Genomic DNA, 23,724 nt, shown 5'->3' on the forward strand with positions numbered 1-23,724 from the left:
ATAGTGAGCACCATTGCATTTTCAGAAGATACTTCCTGCCTTCCTGTTTGCTTCTTAACAACCTATTCATCCATCTTACAATATGAATTTAGTAAGCGCGCCAATCATTTTAACATCCTGAATGGTAGACATATCCTGTTTTTGCGGGATAACTCGCGCAGCCTGCCTTTTTCATCACCTTGTAACTTGTTTTATTCCTGAAGTGTAAGCATGCAGAGGATTCATGGACAACCTCACCAACTTCTCGAAGCAACAATTCCAAGGATAATTAAAGATGGTAGGGCAAGAATCGGCCGAAGTAAATATGACCAAAAATCTAGAAGTTATGAAGAAGTTATCATTCCAAGATATGAGCCAAGAATGGCACATGTTCAACCCCATGACTAGAAGAATGATAACATCATGAGATTTCGATTGAGGGTTTAAAAATTACTTATTTATTTTTAAACAACAAAATCGTACTGAATATAAAGACTGCACCAATTTAGTCTCGGTACAGGTTAAATATTGTTAAAGGCATGTTTTTGCCATTACATTTGTATAAAAATATTTTCTTACAAGGACAACGAAATTTTTTGATCACCTAAGTTCACAATTCAAGAGGTCTTACTATCCTAATACTGGAAGCCAGCTGTTCTGGGCGTCTCTTCCGCGCAACATCCCACCTGGCACGCATGCTCTACTCTTTTAGATTTGCTTTTATCTTTATAACCTTGAATTCATTTTAAAATACATATATTGTGAAAATTAGTCAGTTGTGAACAGAATTAGGGTGCATCTCCAAGATAAAGAAATCGATAATTCATGACAGGTTGGACAACAAACAGAATAACTCACGCATTTCCAAATTTGCCTCTCGATAATTTTATATATATTTGATGCACATGAGACTCAAATAGTGAACTTGAACCCGTTCTTGGCTAAACTGCACAATACCCTGCCACTCATTTACATGTCATTGAATAGCTTCTACTGTGTTGAGCCTCGTTCTCGAAAGCCTCACAACACATCTAACTGAGGTGGACCAAAGTGGCAAGGTATTCTGCAGTTACTCCTTGTTCTTGCTAAACTGAGAAAGAGTGGAGCCCCTAACGCTAACCTAAATGTTACTTTCCAATGAATTTCACTACCTTAAACATCAAATCGTTGGTAAGAATGAGATCCCTGTTACATTGGAGTTTAACTGTAATCTGTGTTTAAATGAAATCTACAAAAACCTTTGACCCTTTCCCTTAAATGGATTTCCCAATTTACAAAACTTATTCAACTGATCTCTTCAATTCATTTTCTTCCCTGGAAACCCATTCAAGCAGGCAGCTTCACCAAAATCCGCATGGGGATCATAAACAGCAGGGCACCAACGAAGTAACACCAAAAGGGCCCCACACTCCAGTAGACTAAAAAACACAATACAGGAAACCAATTGTACCTAAAAATTGAATGATAAATACAATACAAAAACAAACCAGGGAACAAATTGACCTAAAAAAAAAGAAAAAGTGAAGGTGCAATTACATACCTGTACAACTCACAAAGGGGCCAATGGCTCGAGCAAATGCTCCAAGAGACCTGAATATCCCCATGATTTTTCCTTTTTGGTCAGCATTACCTTGAAATAGATTTCAAATTTTGTCAAACACCAACACTAATATCAGTTAACAATGAAATCAAAGCACTGGAAGGAGGGAAATTTTTCCTCACCATGATGGGAAATCATGGTTGTCAAACATGGTACCACTGTTGCTGAACCTAAAAAAAAAGGAAGAAAACTACCTTAAACTTCCTCTGAAATTTGTATGAATGACTTTGCAGATACAGTCAGATAATGAAGTGGGACAATGGAAAGAACTGATTTATTATCATTGTGATGGCCACAGGACATCCATCCAGGAGATCAGTTAAATAGACTAAAATAACCAGTAGTGAGGTAAAATGTTACTGACATAAATATATACTTTCTATATCTTTTTGTGATGCTCAGTTTTCCTCCTGGAATCAAGTTGGAATTATATGAGGACCACAACATTAATAAAAATTATAAAAAGAACATACCAAATGCAAACAGTGTGAGCCCCACGTAAAGTGTGGTGATGGTCTTTGCCAAACCAACAATGACCATTGCGGGCATGATGGCTGCCATACCCTGCATGTCAACAAACAAACATAAAAGGAGAAGAGCAAATCACTATTACCATGATTGTATGTATAACTTGTATATGTTGACTTAGAGAACCATAAGTACCATCAGATTTATATTGAGCTCAAGGCATTCTAGACTGGTTAACAAATTTATTTCATTGAAAGTGAAAGTGCAACTCTCCTTTCTAACAAAATTATATTTATTTCATTGTAACAGTGGAAGCAGACTATTTCCCTCATTAACAAATATATTTCATTGTGAAATTGAAAGCAGACAATTTCTCTGACTAACAAATTTATTTCCTTGTTACAGTGGAAGCAGGCTATTTCCCTCATTAACAAATATATTTCATCGTGAAACTGAAAGCAGGCAATTTCCCTAACTGTTTGCCAGGCATAGCTTTACCTTAAGAGCTGTTTTCTTTTCTGTACCTGGGGTTTGTCTGCGGACATAACCACCTAATTACAGAAAAATAATGAACATAAGAAGAGTGAGCAAATGTCACTTAGTGACAGTGATCTATAAATGAACTGGTTCAAACAATTTTTAAGGGACTTAGTAATTCCTCTTCTGTCAACTATGAAACTGTATCATTCAGATTCCATTTCAAAGAACATTCATACATGAAGTGAGCAATCTACAGAAATGTTCATTAAGTTCACAAGAATAAGTAATTGCTAAGCTCATTTTTTGAGTTCACAGCAATTCTAAGACCAATCAAAATGCATGTCTGACATACATTGTATCATGGTGAAGATTAAATGAGACTAGTGCTTTATACAACTAACAATGTAATATGTATTACACTTGTATCCATTAAGGATAACAGCAACATAGAGTATCTTGTGTGTTCTGTTTTGCATACCTTGAACAAGTGCCATAGTAATTCCTATGAAGAAAAACATCATCCCCTGTTGCATACTGTAAAAGCAGATCAACATGATTTAAAATTTCCATCCCATGTACATCAAACTGGTAAACCTTTTTTTTAAAAAATAACATAATCTAAAAAAATAAAAGTTCCACAGACATCATGGAGTACTCATGAGTACTCCTGAAATGTTTTTCTTAAGAGTTAATAAAAATTATTACTGAGAACCAAGGTAGTTTCCTTAAATCTCATAAGACTTTATGAGAAACAAAACCATGCCCAAATTGTTCATTTTTCTTTCTAGTTGGGATTGTATCTTTCCAATTTTATGCAAGATATATATTCAATAATATTCAACACTTTCTCAGTTTCTATCACATACCTTGAATACTTGAAATTCTTGTGTGTTAAAAATGTTAATGTGAATTCAAGTCCAGAGAAGAAAAAGAGGAACAGAAAATACACCAGGCCAAGGCCACGAACTGTGTTTAAATCTATAATAGAAACAATGTCTCAGCTGTTTATTATTAAGAGGGACCTAACTTAGCTGAACTAAGATCAATGACTTCCTGTTTGTTTAACTGCTGATTAGAGGTGAAGATTGAAGGAGCATATGCTCATTAATGCATATGAAGGCCTCTGTAATCTCAGTGCTTATCTGTGCTTCCAGGCATGATATTAAATATAGTTGATGCCAAGAATTAAATAACAAAACACACTTATCAAAGGGAAATATTTTAGAAACTTAAAACAAACTCACTGAATTCAAGTCATCTCCATACAGTACGTTCACATTTTTCTCACAGAGTTTACATGAGCCATTCCTTGCTTGTACATGTACCTCAGTATGTTCAGAAATCACCTCAACACAAGTTGCCAATATTATATATACAATCAATTTTTGTGCAGCCAAGTTGAAGTTTATGGTTAGTAAGTTAAAAGGTGTGAGATCATATTACAGTTAAAGGTAGCTTTCCATCCTGTGGCTCCTCTTTATTATTTCCTTTAGATCTATGGTTGATAACTTTTCGTTGTAGTGTCATTTACCTTCCTTACTGGATTGTATATCTACAGCATCAAACTTTAGCAATGATACAGGGTTGATAAGGTGATTGGCATTTCTAAATTCAGAAACCAAAGACTTAGCCTGTGGAATAAAAATGCATGAAACAGATTTACAGATTTATATATATATATATATATATATATATATATATATATATATATATATATACATACATACATACATATAAATTTTTAGATCAGATTATTAAAGATTATCAAAACTAACTGGGAACTTAAGTTTGAAATTTAACTTAAAATTGAAATATATATCTTTCACGTTCTTCCTGTACAGCCTAAGTATTACTGACCTTGAAACTTGGCATGTGTATCATTCCCAATACCTTCTTTCTTTTAATCAATAGAATCAATTACACCTAAATCATAAGTTTTTCCACTGTTTTGAAACTCTTTGTTACTTTTAAAATGGAAAGGTAAAAAACTTTATGAAATGCATCACCCTTTTCTCTTTAGGAAGAGATTCCCTGAGGCACACATAGACAAACATCAAATCTGCTACTGTCAAAGTGATGGCAAACAGAGCTGGTAACAGATATGGGTTTCCACTTTCGAGAGATGACCTCTTAGCAAAAACAGCTCCAACAACTGGTCCAATAATGAATCCAAAGGAATATGCAATCCCCACAAGAGCCTGTTAGTAACACAAAGCTTTGTCAATACATGTATTTATGAAGTATACATATCTAACTGTATTAATTTCTGGCAGGGAAAGAGAGTGGGGGCATCAGTAGGACTGACAGGTAGAATTCAGAGGAAAAATTATGACAAGCAAATAAAAGTTAGATATAAACATTGTCAGTTTACATTATCCTTTCTGACTCTCCCTTGATACCCTCAGTTAAACTTTTTGCAATCATAAAATGAGAACATTTTTTGATCCGTGTATATACTTTTCACACTTTAGAAAAAAATTAATGAGACAAATAAGAAAAACATTCTCCAACCACATTCCCTGCTTCTTCTCGTCAGCAATCTTAACATCCCAGAAAAAATATTTTTGTAATACTCTTAACAAGGTAAATTACATTTTTCAGTTTAGAACACGTCTTGACTATGTGTACACATATGTACATGTAGATAACAATGTTTGAGGCTTAAATGAATGAAATATAAAATCGCTTTTCAGTGTCCCAAAAATGCTTCCAACCTCTAAATCACTAACAATTATAATAGGTTTGCAGCTTTTCAAGCAAACCTCAATCCTATGTATTCAAAACTATGTTGTAAAACTGAATGTAGAGACAAATTATTGTTAACTAAAAGCTAGTCATTTATCCATCATTTTAAAATAAGTCAAATAAGTTTCAGCTATTTCTCAAGTCTAAGAAAAATGAAATCATGATAAAATGTCACAACTTTCTGCAAAATTTTCCATGATGTAATTATTCTTACCCTCATGAATGGAAAAAGGAACAACCTACCATTCCCTTGCCTCTATTTTTCACAGTGGTTACATCAGTAATAATAGCTGTTGAAATTGTCACATTCCCTTTACACAAACCGCCGATGATCCTGGCTATCACAAAGATGGTGAAGTTCCATGAACATGCCCATACAGCATATGAAACCAATACTCCCACCTGAAATAATTAGACATGATACTTTTTAAAATGTGTTACAGTCAACTACTATGCATAGGATATTGTATCGTGAAAAGAAAGAAATACTTTATGAGCATGTTCATCTTAAAGGCATAGAATATCTAATAATTATGTTGTGTCTTTCTCCACAATGTAGTAATCAATTTTTTACCAACATCCTGCATCATCACTTGATATAATAACACAAAAAAAACTAAATGTAGAATAGAACCATCATCTGATTGTCTCAAATGACCTAATGACACTTGTACACCAAAAACTGTTGGTAGTAGCATTTTTAATAACTTTTAAACCTTGTGACATACTGAAGCCACAGCTAATGTTGAGTGTCAAAAGTTGTAAATCAAACACAGGTAATTTTTGCATGAAGCATGCAGCATGAGTTACTTTAAAATACAATTTTATGCTTGCCTTGATCCACAACAAAATCCATATTGAGAAAAAAAAGTTTCTAAAATTTTCCTTTTCAGTAGCAGGGGGGTGGGGAAGGGAATGGGGGATTGTTTACTGTACAATAAATAGACAATGCATGCCTGAGAACTGACCTGAAAGACAATTCTTCCCAATCAATTAAACAAATGTATTCTTCAAAAGGGTTTAGATTGAGCAATCCTTGTCAAATTTAGCACTAAATTCAGGGAGAAAATGTAAAGAGCAATCCAAAAGAAACAAAAAAGGGACATATAAGGATAAAAAAATTTGGAAAATTCATCATCTTGTGTCTTTCCCATAATAAATTAAGCACTTAAGATTCAAGTTCAGCTTAACAATTTAATTTTCCACTAAAACCTTTCTATTTTAAGGAAGGCCAAGGGTTTGCTCACCATACAAAGCATAAGTAGCAGTCTCCTTCCAAAAAAATCTGACATTGCACCAATCAAAGGACAACAGATAAACTGAAGAAGAGAAAACAGTGATCCAAGGAAACCTACAAAAAAAAAAATAAAAGTTCCCCAAGCTAAGCTTAAATAAATATAGCCTATTATGACATTTATAAAAATTAAGAAGCAATGTAACACCCTACAGAAAATTTTCATGGAACATTTTTTAACTCTTTAGTCTCCAAGGGTGACTGACTTCTAATTTCTCTTTGCAGAATTACCCTTGAATCATAAGTAAAGGTCATGAGAATGAAGGAAATGATCCCTGACTTAAGAAACTCCTGATTCTCAAACACATTCTCCATGTCCATATCATAGGAAGAGTAAGGAGAGCAGTGTGAAGAATATGAATGTAGTCTTTGAAAAAATCTATGAGTGCTTGTATACACCAAATTGCACTCACAATCATGTTGTTACTTGTGAATAAATTAAAAGAAAAAAATGTCATAGAAAGTCAAGACAGACATAATTTTGACATTTGTAATTTGTACTCATGTTACATGAAAAATGCACCTGTTTTCAGCCAATCAGACATACCTAATTTTTGCACGTATATTATTAGCTACTAAATATTACATGTGTACAATCATGCTGCTTACCTCCAAACAGTACAACATTGAAGCGTTCAACATCTGGCATTCCTAAAAGTTCTCTGAATGTATTGACTCTTTGCATGATTGCATGATATAAACTGTCCTGTAGGGATGTGAACAATGCATTAGTTATGTCATACCACAGAGAGTGGCACAAGGTGCATGTAAAATATTTTGTACAATAATGTTGCAGACAAGCCAATTTTACAAATAATTATATTTTCTGCAATTAACTATAACCAAAGCCAATAAGCAAGAAGTGTCACTATGAAAGTAAAGCATTATAATAATGGTTTTTCTTTTTATTAACCTATGTCCTGTTGTTGATAAACTATCATTAGATGACCTGAACAAACAAACAAATTCAATTTGCACTGCTTTCACAATATTTTTGAACAGTTACATTTCTCATGCATATCTCTTAATTATCAGTAAGTCTCAAAATTCTGATGAAACTCTGAAAGTCCAGGGTAAAATTAATTTAAGAAGCGGGTTAAATCTTTCAAAAAAAAATCATCTGTAGCTCAAAATTTCAAAATGTATTCAGCAAATTTTAGCTATTTTCATGCTAAGATTTTTGAGCCAAGTTTGGATGAGGCTTGATCACTTTCTGCAATTCATCACTGTCATTGGATCTTGAAGAAAAATTTGTCTTTTAAAGTAGTTTATAGGTCATAACTGAGACGCTTATTTCCTTTCATCAAAAACTTTTTCCCAAAGTTACCCACATGTAGATAACATTGCAACAAAAAGCTCTTTTCATTCAAAAATAAGGTGCTAACTTAAAAGAATTTGTTGACAAAATATAGCAAAAAATAATTTTTCCGCAAAGTTAGGTCAACATTAGTGGAATTTTTAATTTTTTGTTTCCGTTTTTACTCCTTTTGAATGTCACTCAAAAGATGACATTTTCATTTCTAAAACAAAGGGCAACTTGGTTTACCAATATCAAGGAACTTCTATTGTGACAGTCATGGACACTTTTTCCTCTTTCATTGTAGTAGCGATGAGAAGTTTTGAATAAATTATCAATATGTGTTTATTTCAAAACAAACAGGAAAAACCAGCCAGTCTCAAAATACAGCTGAAACTCTGTAGGTTATCGGTAAAATTCACTAAAAAATCAGGTTAAACCTTGCAAATTGGAATTACAACAGTTATCTGTATCTCAAAATTTCCCTTCCATAACATACCTGCCCCGTAAATGTATGTGGAATGAAACTGTGAAACAAGAACTCAACAAGGACTTCATATATATATGCATAGATCTAACGTGCAACGTAAAAAGTGAATGAGTCCTACTTTACCTGCTTGTTGTTTGCATAGAACTCCAGTAATGATGGAAAAAGCGGTAGAATGACTGTAAAAGCTAGGAGATCGATGAGAAGGGAGAAGAAAACAATCCATACTGTTCGATCTGATGACAAAACTTTAGAGTTTTCGGATTCGTGTTTCTCTTTATCAGCTCTCTTATCTGGTAAGTTTGAAGCCCTGTTTTTGAGCGTGTTCGTCTCCATAGCGTGCTGTCGTGCCTCGCCGAAAGAAAGACTTCTGTTTCACAAGTTAACGTTTCGTTAGCATTGAAAAGGAAATGACTGTCCTCTGGTGTTTAAAGCTTTGTGTATAGTGTCTCGGTGTCACGAAAGTTTGACGTAAATCTTTGTTCAAGAGATAATAGGGTCAATTCGCCGCAAATGAGTTGTTACATATTCATAAGCAATATCAATATAAGCAATATAGTGACTAAGCTTTCCAAAAAAGACTGATGGGCCCTTTCTTAATTGGGAAAAAACATTGGACCGCTAAAGTGCCATGCGAAGGAAATCCACCTTTACCGGCAATACAGAGCAGTGGGCGCAGAACCATCAGGCGTTCCATGTTTGGCATGTTGCAAAAAAAAATAAATAAAAAAGAGCTCCGAGTTCACCCGACCAATCCCGAACTTCATACGAGCACTTACAGAAAAAAAACTTGCTTCAGTGCTTTCTATTAAAAAAAAAAAAAAATTCGATTGAAGCGTGTTTTCAACGATCACTCGCTAGTCCAGCATTTATCAGTAATTTAGATAAGCAAGGTAACAGCAGGTTTTTAAAGTTAATTGTGGTAATCGGGGAAACTCGGAGGCCTGTGTGGGAGGTACGATCCCATGAGGCCTACCGGCGCGAAAAGGAAACGGAAGACACACACAGTCACTAACTGCACACACTGTGCTCGACAATAGAGACAAGACTGCAAGATATGGCTAGAAATACATGAGTATGGGAGAACATCTAGTGCCTGTGTTGTTTATAACAGCAAATGTGGGTTCAGTGTTCGAAAATGTGAGTTATATTCCAGACACCACTGATGTTATTTGTTGTTCTTTAATACCGTTGATGTTGTCAATGTCCTGCTTGCCTTTAGATTTGATGCACGAAGATTCACCTCGCCATTTACCTTACTAATGCTCCAAAATTTTAAATAAACTTCTTTTTTAATTGCGAATTCATAATTAAATATAAAATGTTCTTTATTGCGTTGGTGTCCAACTTGTTTACAAAAGGAGGCTCTCAACTTTATTCCCATGTTGGTAATTATCAACAACTTATACCTGATAATTTTGTTGTTTTCGTTGTAGCGAGATGGTTTGGAGGAGCGCTGGATTCGAGAAACAGTGACTGTAAGTAGGTTATTAGGGGTCTATGAACAAAAGTGAAAGGTCGAGTTAACTTTTTGTTCTTTTACATGCATGAAATTTGTAAAATCCACTTTGCGAAATTCTTGTGGTATTATACTGTTGATCGATCTGTGCAATCTTTTTGGGATTCTCATTGGTAGACTGTAACAAGATTCAAGCCAAAGTTAGTAGCACTTCATTTTCAAGAAAGTGGAGGGAAAGATTCAGGCGAAGAATCCTTAGAAAAAGTTAAAGAATTTGTCCGGTGAGAATTAATCAGAAGATGGATGCCCTCAATTTCTGTTTAATGTGAAAATTTGTTGTGGATATATTAGTAGGACTTTGAAAGCGTATTGTAATCGAATCATTTTTGTTATGTGATTTAGGATCTTCATCGATCAATCACTGCTGAAAGAAAAATTCGACAAAGTGCGAGCATGGTTCGATCAAGATTATCGTACAAAAGAACAATATACGGTGAGCACTATTGAAGGTCCAAAGAAATAATTTTTACTGTTCTGTTTGTCTCGTTTAATAAACCCTAATTACCAGGGTGAAATTTTATTTAATTTCTATTATTATGAAAACAGATTGTACTGTCGCGAGTTGGGAATTTTGTGGCATTTAACTTAAACGAAAATCAGCGTAGTGCTACAGGCATGTTGGCTCTTTGTCAGTTTTTTGTTTTGGTTCCTTCACTTGTAGAATAATTGATGTTTAAAGTAATTGATTAGACACCACAATTTATCGTGTTTTTTTTTCACGAATAAGTTGACGGTTTATTAGTATTGGGGCATCAATGACTGCTCCTATATTGGAAAAAAAGAAAACATTTAAAAATTAACAAGCTTGTAAATCCAATTCCATCATCCTTTGGGGCTGCTCATGGGTTTGTGTACATAGAGCATAAGCCTTTATTATTTTGAATTAAATTGTGTTTGGATAGCCCACCTTTAAACCATGTGAACTGTAGCAGCATTTTGTACCTTCTGCATGGAAAATGTTTCATTTTAAACATTATTAACTTCAGTTAGAAAAAAAAAAGGAGAGAGAGAGAGAAATTATTGCACATTTTTCTTTAATTTATGACTGTTTGGAGTAGTTCCTGGCACAGTCTCAAGCATATCAAGGAAATGCACTGTGTTAAATACTTTGCTTTGACAAGGATTTAAAGGGATTTAAGGGATAGAGATGTACTACTAGCTCATTGCATTACTTCAAATCAACCATCTTGGTTTAAGTCAGAGAATAATACTTTCTCCTAACACTCGACACTTAAAGAAAATTATGTTTGAAGCTGAAAATAGTTGCAACCAAGGCATGACATCTATTGTGTTGGTGGAAGAAATCTATGCTTATTCTAATGGAAAGCCAAAGATTATTACAGAATTTTTAGATGAATTGCAGACATATACAATCATGCAGATGATTTGAGATATCCCAAATCAATACCATCTTACAAGCTAAAAAAAATGCTTATCCATAGCTATGAGTTTTTCAATCATATTTAATTACATTTATTTGAAATTGTTTTAAAATACCCCACAGATCAAAGACATGTCACATTGTCCATGCTTTTTGGTTTTACATACCCTGTAGTGAAAGATTACCTTAGAAGGGTTTGTTATTGTGATATTTGTTGAACAGTTTTATTTTGTAAACAGGCTCTTGGCTGTATATATCTGGTAAGCAAGTCTTTAGAGGATGTGTTTCTCTGGAATTTCAAAGGTAAATTCTCTCTTTGATGGCAGTGTGATCCATTTGGTGTGAAATAATAACTCACCTCATAAGAAAACTGTGAGTTTAAGAGAGTTGAACAAAAACTTCTAAAAGAAAGCAATTGGATCTTGCAGAGCTACTTATGGTAATTGCAACAGCACATTTAACTAGTCAGGCAGTTGTGTAAATTCTATACCTGTAAACAATTATTTTGATTTAGGAAACTCAATGAGGTTGTTTTTATTTCTTTTTTTCACACTTTTAAAATCTGAAGAATCTACATTCTCCAAGGTTGAGGGAGAAGAGGTGAGTGCATTAACATTTCTGCATAGAGTTTATTTACCAAAAGCTTAACTAGCAGTTGAATCTGGAATCTTTTTACCATGTAAGTACTGGCTAAGCTACAGAAGCCAGTCTTCCAAAAACTTATAAACTGATATATTTTGATGTACCATACATGTATTTTGCTTGAAATGCATGTGTAGTTGCATAAGATATCAATAAAGGCATACTATCAGTATTGACAATTATATTGCTTACAGGTGTATAATGATAAAGATGTAATTCTATTTGCATAATTGTAGACAGAGTTAACTTAAATTTCATGAGAAATTGTAAACAGAGATTGTGTCATGCAGAACAGGAACACATGTTACCTTAGTAAAGTGTCAACAAGCTCTATTATATTCTTGGCTCCTTTGGCATACTATATACTGAATAAACTGTAATTTAAAAATTTTTATTATTAGTTACCTGGTAAGAGTATTTTTGATCAACTAATCCTTGCTGGTTTTAGATACAAGTGGGAAATCTGACAGATGTCCCTTTCCTGGAGAAAGAAAAATTTCCACTGGATTTTTTCCCCCAGGTACACTTTCAATAGTTCTTTAATTAAAAGTCTTTACAAGACATAATTATTTTGAATTTAATCACAAGGAAAGGGCTTTAACAAACCAATCAGGTCATAGATACAACAAAGGCATCACTGTTTACATGCTGCATTGTTACTCTATTTCACTCCATGGAAAGTGAAATGAGTTGTTAAAGTGATTCCTCACAAAAAAAAATTTATTCAACAATTTTTGTTTAAACTTCCCTCAAATGTTCGTTACCAATTTATCTGTTTTGAAAAATACAATAAAAAAGATGTGTCACCATGCTTGTTTAGGAGTTATAGTGGGTCAAACTTACCCCATTTATGCCTGTACTGGCACTTATCACTCATGTTATTTTATCAGTTCACTATATATTTTGCTGCAGCTGGAAGCAAGGGTTTTTAAAGTAATACTTAAAAAAAAAAACTTAGTAGGTTGAATATCTGGATTGTATGGAACAAATTGAAATATAATTTGTGGGAAAGTTACACAAATTTAAATGACATTGACTCAAAATGTTCCTTGAGTCATTCCTGTCCAGGTCATAATTTGTATCATTGAATTAAGGGTTTTGCGCACACTTTTAGCTTTATCTTTTTCCATTTGAATAATCTTTTTTTTATTTCCCCTATTTAAGGGGGATAATTTGTACACCAATTTGTAAGGTGTGCTTGTTGGGCCCTTTTGGCTATCTATCATGTCATATCCCAGGGGCACTTGTGGAATAATTGTTAAGTTTCACACTTAAACATTATTTTTTTATTGTTTCTGCAGTTCAAATGGTCACGGAAGGGCTTCATGAGGACAAGGTGGAAGATCAACAAGTGGTAAGATCATCAGTTTATTTGCACATGAAAGTTATTTTGGCTAAATCCTCTGAGAAATTCAAAACCCCAGTTAAAGAATTGTAACTTATTGTTAAACAAGGTGTTTCAGCTAAATACAGCCCTGTACTGTATGGCTTGCCACCATCATCAAATGCAAATAATATATAGATTTAGCCAAGCCTAAAAGTGGAGCTTGCATTTTTTTTCCCTGCATGTCTCAAGGGCACAATGCCTTGCCCCAGCCAGGACTAGAACTCGGGTTGTCCAACTCAGAGCCTAGTGCACTTACCGCTGGACTACTGAACAAAGCCGTGGTGTTGGTGTGCCCGCAGTACAGTTGACCACGCATGTTAAAAGTAGCACCTTGTACGGTCGTACGGTCGTACATCCAAATTTTTTCAGCTTCATGAGTTACTACTATTTTGTATAATTATGGGACTACGCTTTGTGAGCTCCACTATTAAATAGTTAGCAGAGACTGAGAAGGCAAAACAGCCATATGGCTTATTGCCCCTGGCTTTTAGAAGTTTTGGGTCATTTATAAAAAGTATGGGCCATTACAGTAATAGGGTGGGCTATATCTTGTGTTCTGTGAGTGGATTTTTTGATATGTCATATCTTTATTTATGTTCCATATAAGTATGATGCATAGCCTTCCCAATCTCTGAGTTAGTGAGAATGTATATTGAAATGATACCATTATATGACACTGGAATAGTAACTTGATGAGGAACTGCTGGAGATGAGTAGACATTTCTAACAGTTTCTATGCAAGTCACTGTTAGAGTCAGAGAAATTGTTCATTTAGTTCTCTACATTCCTTCCTTTTTCTTTACATTTTTGTCCATAGTTACTAATGGGTAATTCATTTATTTGCATTTTTCAGATTGATGTAACTTATCATAACTAGGGCACCAAGTTTTACTATTCTTAAATGTTTGAATGAAATATTCCATGATTTGCAATTATGTTCTATGATTTCTGGTTCAATTTACATGAATAAAGTCATGTTTGTCATTCTGTACAGAATCATGTTTTTATACAGTTTGCTCTGTACTTTATTTGACAGTGTGTTTGATTTGCTCAATATTCACCTTTTTCATGATGCTTCAAACCTGGTATCCATTGAGGTGGTAAGTTAGGTTTCACTGATCACTTTCAACTATTAGTTTGTTGTATTGATGCTCAAATTGAATAAAAATGAAAATTTAGTTTGTCCCAAGATTGATGGTTATTCTCTTTTTTATTTTTGTATTATAATAATAATTATTATTTTTTAATTATCAGACTCCATCAGTGTACAGTAAAAATCGCATGAGAGCTCTTGATCATGTGTTGGACAGGTGAGCTGATCAGTCATTTTTTTGTGTACACTCTAAGCTAGATTTCACTTGGTTTTGGCATGATAAGTATTACTTTTTATTCTGATCTATGGTTCCTAAGGAGTTACTTTGTGACTTTAATATCTGAGTTAATTTGTACTGGATGCGCTGTTCATCTCTTGGTTTTGGCAGAATGAGTATTACTTTTATTCTAACTTATAGTTCCTTAGGAGATACTTTTTTTGCTTAAATCTAAGAATTGGAAACTTAATATCCACTGGCTGCCTTATGCCTAAGTTGGTTTCAGATCGAGACCAGGTACCAATACATCTTTTTATGACTGGGCTCTTTGTCCTGTTTTAAATAAAAGCTATCTCATAAGAAGTGGATTTGCCAATTAAAAATAAAAAACCCTCATGGTGAACAAGGACAGTAAGAAAATTTATTGAAACAGATAGCATGAACATAATTGTAGCTGAAACAGGGCTAAGATTTTTTTGTAAAATGCATTTTGTGGTTTTGACAGAATGAGTATTACTTTGATTCTAACTGATAGTTCCTTAGCAGATACTTGGTGACTTTAATATCTAACTTAACTTGTACTGGATGCACTGTTCATCTCTTGGTTTTGGCAGAATAAGTATTACTTTTTATTCTAACCTATAGTTCCTCAGGAGATACTTAGTGACTAACCCTAACTGTCAATCCTATTTATCTCTTGGTTTTGGCAGAATAACAAAGAGTTCAATTCCTGTAGTTCCCCATACATTATTTGGTGACTTCAACTTCAGACTTGACAACAAGAGAGTGGTGGAGGTACAGTATAGATGTTATGAAAAAAAAATACATATATACAAGCAGTTTAAGTGTGCACAAGATACTCCAGCCTTTGATTAATGCACAAATCATAATATACTACCATATGACTGCACACATAGAGTCCTGTAACTAACCATGGTTGGCTATATGTGGTGATGCAATTGGCTTAACCATCATTAGTTTTTTTGGATTTTACAGGCTCTCTGTGCTGGTCTTCCACAGCAACATATCAGGAAGGAAGGTGAGAGTACTCCTTCAAAGATCATCTACAGGGACAGAAAGAAGGCTGATAAGGTAAATACATGTAGATTGTGAATATTGAGCTGACACAAGGTAGTTTCCCTTTCACATGGCTCACATTTAGCAAAAAGGACAGAATACTTTCATTGATGCTCTGTAGGAGGCTGAGATTTTATTGCTGACAGAATACAGGTACACTAGATCTGGACACTTTCAGATTATTATGATTGTACCTCTGTTGTTTTTAAGTTTGTTTGTTATGACTGGCTCTTTTTATTATTACTAATGGTAAAAATTATGTTTTCATTATCAATTAATGAATGGCCTGAATGTATGATGTACTTTGTTTTTTGATTTTTGTTTTTTTGTTTGACAGGTTTTCCTTACACTGGAACCTCGAATTTTCAAGTTTCATGACCAAAGTATATTTCGATACCACAATGGAAAGAAGTTTTCAAAGTACAACAGAGAATTTGATGTCTTCAAAGACAGACTGTTTGAGTTTGATATTTCATTCTATCCAAGGTAAAAGCTATTACCATTTAATAGATTGTATATTTAACCAGTGAAATGTGTAAGGCATTTTATCAAGTTAGAGGTGAGTTGTGTGAATCTTGCTGACTAACTAATTAAATCTGAAATGTACAATGTCCAACTTTATGATTTTTTCTTAAGTGTAGCGTTTTGTTAACATACACTGCTCATGTATTACTGTTTTTTTTGTCCCTTTGCCTCAGGGAAAAATGTTTTTGTGACTATAGTATCAAAAGTCCCCCTTGTTTAAAAAAAAATAGGGTACAGTAGCATCAACATGATTAAATATTTCTTGTCTCTTTTTTAATAGCTATCCTTTCAGTGAAAATGTAAAGGATACAACAGTATATAGTGATTCAAGGTACATATTTTCAAAATCTTTTATGTAGTGTAAAAAAGAGTGTTTCCTAAATCAGGTCAGAAGTGTTTCATCTTCATCCATTGTGATAATTTCTCCTTTGAGTACTGGTGCTGTGCAAGTGTATTTTTTTCCTTGTAAAACATTTTAACAAGTCAGAAAGTATGAAATACACTGATGAACCAAATCAGTGTTAAGGAAACCAAGATTTCTCCATTATTTTTGCAGAAAAATGAGATTGCTGTTCTTATTAATGTTACTTCCTTCTGTGATATCAAATATCTCAGGTGTCCATCTTGGTGTGACAGAATATTCTTGAGTCACTCAAGCAGAGCCATAATTAACCAGGTCAGTTTTCATAATCTTTACTAATTAAGTAATATCTAGGCTGTATTTTCTATGCTGGGAGAACACAATAGTTTTTGTGTGTTCTCTCAAAACCAATAGGAAGAGTGGTCTATTGCCTTCATAAAATCTACTTAAAATAAAACACATTTTGTTTTGATTTTCTATGCATTTACTAATGCAATAAAGAGAAAGCACAATTCACAAGCTTCATTTCAATCATCAGAAGCAATGTTAGTTTCTTCAAGGTAGCTTATTGATCAGCACAGGAGAACTTGTTCCAATAGCAACAGGTGTGTTTTCATAGTATGTAGTAGGGTAGATGTGTTGCTGTACTCTACTTGATGTTTAGACAGCAGTCTTTGGATGACACAAATAATGGCCAAGAAAATGATTTAATAAAAAGTCAGAGTGTTATTCAATTCAGCTAAATATTAATCATATCCAGCATATTGATCACCAGAGCTGAACTGTTCAAAAACCAATTCCACTAAAACCCTGGGCTAGCTGCCATGGAAGTTAAATGTTGATTACTTGAGTGCTAACTGAGCTTCAAAGAACTCACCTTAGTATTTGAATGAATGTTTTGTTGTGTTTGATCAGAGCAAAGGTTCATCAGTGGTGTATGACATGATGGGTAAACAAGTCTGTATGGGAGACCACAAGGTACAGTATCTGTTTCAGCCTGAATTATTCTTTTTAGTGGCTTTGGCTTTTTATCAATTCTGTCATTTCTTTTGATCCTTCCACAGCCTGTATTTCTATATTTTAACTTGGATTCTTCTCAAGACACCCTTTCCCAAGGTTGGTAAATATTTAACTTTTGCTTCAGTTTGAGTTTTTCCAGGGAGCTGTTGATGTAAGTCATTCAATTTGAACATAGCACTCCTAATGTTTTACTGGTCTACAATTCAACATTTGCGCACTTTTTAAAACCTCTTACAGGTGGACCTGGACTCGTCAGAAATGGTGGACCTGTTGAAATTGTAGAGTATTTAACAAGTGTTTAAGGCTTCACAATTTTCTGTCACATATGGAGTTTTAACCATTCAAAATTATGCTCTCCATGTGCAGTAATTCAGTGTTAATTTAAGTCTAAAGCATATTTAGTGCTCTTTTAGCCATTAACAGAACTGACTACATTGAAGTAGATGAGATTTGACACCAAGAGGAGTTTCTGTCCTCAGAATCAATAAATTTTCTTGCACAAAGGTGATGTGAAGAAAGAAACTTAACAATTAGGGGATCTTATTTGATCTGATGCTTAATATCAGAGCTAAAATTATAAGAAATTTATGGCCAAAAGTTTAGAAAATTTTTATTCAGATTTTAGGAGTAAATCGGTTTGTGAGTGGATTTTAAACAGTTTTTCTTTGCATGGGAAGATTACCTGAGGGCTCTGAAGTTCAAACATAGAACAAACCGTAGATGGGAAGACAGCATAACCAAAAAAAAAATGAAGAAATAAATCTAACAATGCCTTAGATTATTAATGTTTAAATGATATGAAGAATCATATAGTTATGAAGAGGAACAAGATTGTGCCTGAAGAGGTGTAGAAGTGTACTCATGGCCAATGCTAGTGTGGAAGGCATTAAACAGGCTGGGGTTGGGTTATTTAGGATATAGGTGCATTCTCTTTGGTTTCCCCCTTTTCTTTGTTTTGATTATTTTCACCCTGCCTATTTTGTTTCTTTTCACACCTTTAGACAGACTAGTGAAAAGATATAAGTCTTAAAGGCATTCATACTTTGCAGAATTTTTGTTTTGTTTTTGTTTTTTTGCTTCAATCTAAGGATTGGAAACTTAATATCCACTGACTGCCTTATGCCTACGTTGGTTTCAGATCGAGACAGGGTACAAATACATCTTTTTATGACTGGGCTCTTTGTCCTGTTTCAAATAAAAGCAATCTCATAAGAAGAGGATTTGCCAATTAAAAGTGAAAACGTTTTGTTCTCCTCTTTCTGCCTTCCTCTTAACCCTCATGGTGAACAAGGAAAGTAAGAAAATTTATTGAAACAGATTACATCAGCATATAGCTGAAACAGGGCTGAGATTTTTTTTGTAAAATGCATTTTGTTTTTGTCAAATTTAATTCAGAAATAACTTCTTGTATATAAAGGCCAGTTTTCATTCAGTTGCACAAACATATTTGAAATCATTGATTAAGTCCGGTTAATCGGACTCCAAAGATATGAAGCGATTAATTACCATTTCTACCATTCTATTTATGTAGAAAATTCCATATACGTTTAAAATTACTAAAAATGGATCTTTCTATTGGTCATTCTTGAATCATGCAGGTGCTTTTTCACTTAGTCATTAGCAGAGGTGCAAAATATTCAAGAGCATGAAGATGTTGTGATTCAGTATTATAAGACGTAATCTTGGTATATCTTGTGTATATAGAACAAGGATTCAAAAAATAATAAAATCTTAACATTGGGTAACATTGCTCCCGTTTATGACTACATTCAACCCATGAAATATACCCATTAGTCCAAGGCTCCACCCAACTATTCGAAAAACCTTCTAAAAGGCCAGGGGAAAAGGGTTTATTTATTTCAAAATGGCGGTGGTGGCTGCACAAACCCAAGTCCACGTTAGGTGCGTGTTTTTCCTCAGAGGAAAGAAGGTTCAGAGGTGATTATTCATTGGAAAAGTTTGGCAGTTAAATGTATCTAAAACCAAGACCGTAATGAAGTCAACTCGGAAGTTTTAGACGTAGTCCCTCTTTTCCATATTGTTATGAAACTTTCCAGGCTTGAACGAGAAGTAGAGAGCCAAAGGAAAGATGGTTTGCTTCCTTTGCAAATTAAGTTAAGTATGGCACATCACCCAAAAATTCGGTAAATTTGATGCTAGGGTAAGCACTGGGCTTATCATATCCAGGATCGATGATTGCATTCAGAGGTGGGGCGGGGTCGTGTAACTAAGAAAGAGGATGGATTGAAAACTGTCGAAATAAGATACTACTAAAAAAATATAATTTACCTCAGCACAACTTTAAGAACTCAGGACTCTAACAGTCGCCTTGACCCCAGCTCTGTTGTCAAAGATTAACCGACGTGAACAGCAACTTTTTATTCGTACTCTGACATGGATGAACAAATGATAAAAGAATTTTTGAAAGAAATAAAAATAATAAACCACGAAAAAGTACAGCCATTTAGAAACGGTAAATGGTAGTTAAGCAAATTGGTTGCCATTGATAGTTCTTGAGTTTTGGTTTTTCGTAAACATCATGACAAAGAATTGGTAGGGGTACTAGTAATTTCTGGGAAACAAAATAAAATGGGCCTGTAACTGAAGGCAAAAGGGATTGTACGGTTAGTTGGATATGCCCTGTTACTTGACTATTAGAAACCAGTGTAATACTGATACATACACAATACTTAATGTGAGCAAGAAATTGTAAATGATTCTCTGGAAGTGTTTATTTATAATCAGGTTCTCACAAATGAGTTACGATTCTCATTTTCCAATTGTTCTGATTTAATCATTCTTTCGTAGCCAAGCATGTCCATCAAATTACCACAAACTTGCTCTACTGCTGTAATTAAGCTCCGTGGAGCTTTCTTCCACTTGTTTATAACCAGCGAAGCGTCTCTATAAAGTGAATATGGATCCTTTTCATTATTTTTGTGCGGTTTTTCCTGATGTTTTTCAATCCATTTATTAACATTTACAGACCAATCAAACCCTGTAAATTTGTAGAGATCCTTTGCTATTTTTGTTGTATTAATAACAAAATCTTCGAAGCGTATCACTCGAAAGCGATTTTTTAGCCATGAAGGAGAAGAAAACATGCCAAATTTAATGTTTCTTTCAATGTAGGTACAAATTCTCTGAAGAGTGTCGCGAAATCTTTGATGTGATTCACTGGTCACATTTAACCATTGGACTGAGTTGACCATGGAATATGCCACAGCTCTTGGATCACGAACTAGGTGAATCAGTTTTGAATTATATCTCTGTTGCTGGAAAATTTCCTGAAAACTTTCCAGAGTGTTGTTTGGTAAACGATGAATCAAGATCTTGAGTACAGTATGTTTAGAGGAGTGACAAACTTTGTTAAGTAATTCCGCTGAGTAAGGCAGACACTTTTTCCTTTTGTTTTTTGTTGGGCACAAATGGCTACTGCTCAGTGATGCACTTCGCATCCGAAATATGCTATTAGATAATGCAGACATAATGTCTTTAGGGATCTGAGTGAAACTGCAGTTGAAAAAGCTATTGATTAGGTTGATAGCAGTTTTGCTGTACTGAATTTTTCTCTCTTTGTCTTTGTACAAATGGAGTTCATATATGCCGCGGGATAAAGTGTGTAGCGGCTCAAACCAATACATGATATCAGGATTAGCATCAAATACTCCTCCTAAGAATGAAGATCCTCCTCTGCCTGGGCTCAATATAATGAGATTAGATCGGGGAGTCCTCTTGTTAAATGTGTTGATTTTAACAGATGGTTCAGTTGATTTCTTAATACCAAGCGTGGTGAATAATTTCTTTGTTTCTGTTTTTGGGTGTTGTTCTTGTTTGAAACCTTGCAAACTCAGTGGAAGTTCCATCTGACTGGAGGTTTTATGTGATTTAATACGTGGAGTCAAATTCCATGATGAGAGAAGAATCAGGGTGTTCAAAACAAACAGGGTCACAAGGACACCAAATGTGACTAATACCACGGTCTTCTTCATTTCGAACTCAGGCGTCAACCGTCTCCACAATATGTTATATTGTCACGTGTGGTGATGATTACCTAAAAACATAAAGATAATATAAGAATATCGTTTTGTTTTTAATCCTGTTTCAATTTTTGTAGAAATCTTGCCACTTTGTCGATGAACTTAGGACCTAACCAAACACTTAGTGCATCTGCTAACTACTATTACGATATTTATCAATATCCGGACTCCATAGAATCCATTCCCATTTTTTTCTAAGGGGGCGCAGGGTTAGATGCGTTTTTTTTACCTGCACGACTTATTTCCATTTGTCAATCAGAATGAATTGAAATTTTTGCATTAAACGTGATGTTAGGTACAGATGGCTCTCGTGGTATTGAAGTAATATGGCTGACTTTGGACTGCTGCAGCGTAGAATATTCAGTTTATTAGTTAAAAAACCATGTCCTCTTTGGATGCGAGACTTTTCATCGAAACATAATGTCCCATTCAGTTAATTGATAGAAAGGGGTTATCGAAACACCAACACAGTATTTGAAAACCGCGAAGCCCAGCCAGCTATGTGTTAGTAGTTCAAGTCAGATATTTTTCCTGCAGTCGGTGTTTGCGCAAAACACAAGAATCTAGAAACAACTACGGAATCAGAAAAGTCAGGAGTAGAAACAGGTGCAGAACAAATGAAGAAACAAAACCTACCCTAAAAGACAGCAATGGTTGTAAAGAATGATCAGCAGATATAAATAAATACTAAACTGTTCCCACGTGCTGGAACTTGATGAAGGCCACTGCTTTATAGTTGTGCTCTGACGAACTACAACGAATGCATCAATATAATTTGTATCAGATAAGTAGCCTTGTCAAATGAGGCTAATACTTTAACGACAATGACATGATATCAGACAAGCTTTCGAGTCTAAAACAACGAAGTTTGTCAGGTTATTTAGTTGTCGTCTGTGATCACTTAACTTTAACGTTTTCCTTTGGATGTAAAATGACGCATGGAAGACAAAAGGTGTAGTTAGAAAACACTTCAGCTAACTAATATTTGAATAAGAATCCATGAAAGCATCGGAATTATTATATAAGTTTGTTTTGATGTGATATGATGTCACTCTTTGAAACAACTATGAATAGAACAGTACTTCAAGAGAGAATCACGTGACTCATTCAGCATAACCTGCTACACGAGCTAATAAAGTTAAAACAGTTAAACGGCTCCTATTAAGGAGCTTAGATACATCTACGGTAGGTAAACCTGCCAAAGTCGTTGGTAACCTCTCCATCTTTTTAAAGTAGACCTGTGGCTGTTTCCTGTAATTCCTCTTGTATTCCTTGCAAAGGAATAGAGCATTATTAAAGCCATTTGTGCTTGAAAATTATCCAGGTGGATTTACAAAGATAAGAAAAATAATAAACTTTAGTTAAAAATGTACATGAAACTTACAAAAAAACCCCATGTTTTGGCCAAACTTTCGACCTTCGTCAAGGGGAAATGATAGGATTATTTACCACACGTTCAATATATATTTTTTGAGGAAAATGCAAAATTGAGCTTACTGATTCAACGGCATTCCTTCGTAAGATGTTGTGAGATTGCTTGAAGAAGGAAGGGACAAAGTATGAAGAAAGTTCAGCAAATGCAGCCTTTGGCGGTTTTTTACAAGTGCTATTTGGAGTAACAGGTGCCTTCTAGAATCTTGGGATATCAATATTTACAAGAATCTATTCAATCTTGACGATGGTATTACTTCACGCCACGAGTGTTGATACTAAGCGCTGATGCCTAATCCATAGTGTTTATACCTAACCTCTTAGCAACGTGAATCAGCTATCGACAGCTATTGATTTACAAGGTACTTTGTCTACTTTGATACGTCTGTAATGATATATTAAGAATTAATTAGCACATGAAATTTCGCTTTAGCTTTATGCGCGGCAGCCGGGTAATTTTCAGAGAATTTCCACTGAAAACTGAAATAATTTCAAATTTCTTAAGGGTGTCAGATGTTTGAGTAGGCGATTCCGAAAATATCCGAACTTGGCATACCATGAACTACTATGTTCTCGACAAAAGCACAGAAAACTAGTCCTCTTGAATCGCTTGGTATTTCTAAATAAATATTGAATGGCCTTATCAGGTTTGCATTAAGTTCTTTGGAATTTGGTGAACAT

General features: G+C 34.4%; 3 protein-coding genes across 4 annotated transcripts; 1 reads left to right on the top strand and 2 right to left on the bottom strand.

Annotated features, from left to right (window-relative positions):
• Window positions 1-414: 414 nt before the first annotated feature.
• LOC131785526 (major facilitator superfamily domain-containing protein 10-like) lies at window positions 415-9,017 on the bottom strand. Its single transcript, XM_059102435.2, has 13 exons — window positions 8,477-9,017; window positions 7,176-7,272; window positions 6,520-6,623; window positions 5,516-5,674; window positions 4,534-4,725; window positions 4,059-4,158; window positions 3,394-3,505; window positions 3,006-3,061; window positions 2,546-2,598; window positions 2,053-2,143; window positions 1,702-1,749; window positions 1,520-1,609; window positions 415-1,397 (listed from the first exon to the last, which is right to left on the bottom strand). Exons 1-13 carry the CDS (start codon window positions 8,684-8,686, stop codon window positions 1,306-1,308), a joined length of 1,404 nt encoding a protein of 467 aa, XP_058958418.1. The 5' UTR covers window positions 8,687-9,017; the 3' UTR covers window positions 415-1,305.
• A 310-nt stretch (window positions 9,018-9,327) lies between these two features.
• Window positions 9,328-19,317, top strand: LOC131785519 (inositol polyphosphate-5-phosphatase A). Of its 2 annotated transcripts, none has more exons than XM_059102427.2 (18): window positions 9,328-9,490; window positions 9,787-9,828; window positions 9,987-10,090; window positions 10,212-10,302; window positions 11,490-11,553; window positions 11,819-11,850; window positions 12,341-12,412; window positions 13,194-13,246; window positions 14,316-14,379; window positions 14,534-14,589; window positions 15,300-15,384; window positions 15,568-15,681; window positions 16,004-16,152; window positions 16,472-16,522; window positions 16,807-16,867; window positions 17,468-17,530; window positions 17,617-17,668; window positions 17,810-19,317. In XM_059102427.2, the coding sequence occupies exons 1-18, from the start codon at window positions 9,422-9,424 to the stop codon at window positions 17,872-17,874; spliced, it is 1,287 nt and encodes a 428-aa protein (XP_058958410.1). In that variant the 5' UTR covers window positions 9,328-9,421; the 3' UTR covers window positions 17,875-19,317. The 2 variants fall into 2 exon arrangements, with proteins under 2 accessions (XP_058958410.1, XP_058958411.1); XM_059102428.2 differs by having other exon boundaries at window positions 9,329-9,490; window positions 15,586-15,681.
• A 751-nt stretch (window positions 19,318-20,068) lies between these two features.
• Window positions 20,069-23,211, bottom strand: LOC131785533 (carbohydrate sulfotransferase 1-like). Its single transcript, XM_059102442.2, has 4 exons — window positions 23,110-23,211; window positions 22,808-22,883; window positions 22,249-22,363; window positions 20,069-21,626 (listed from the first exon to the last, which is right to left on the bottom strand). The coding sequence occupies exon 4, from the start codon at window positions 21,562-21,564 to the stop codon at window positions 20,314-20,316; it is 1,251 nt and encodes a 416-aa protein (XP_058958425.2). The 5' UTR covers window positions 21,565-21,626; window positions 22,249-22,363; window positions 22,808-22,883; window positions 23,110-23,211; the 3' UTR covers window positions 20,069-20,313.
• Between the last annotated feature and the right edge of the window lie 513 nt (window positions 23,212-23,724).

Source organism: Pocillopora verrucosa, chromosome 1, assembly GCF_036669915.1.
Source record: "Pocillopora verrucosa isolate sample1 chromosome 1, ASM3666991v2, whole genome shotgun sequence".
Lineage (NCBI taxonomy): Eukaryota > Metazoa > Cnidaria > Anthozoa > Scleractinia > Pocilloporidae > Pocillopora > Pocillopora verrucosa.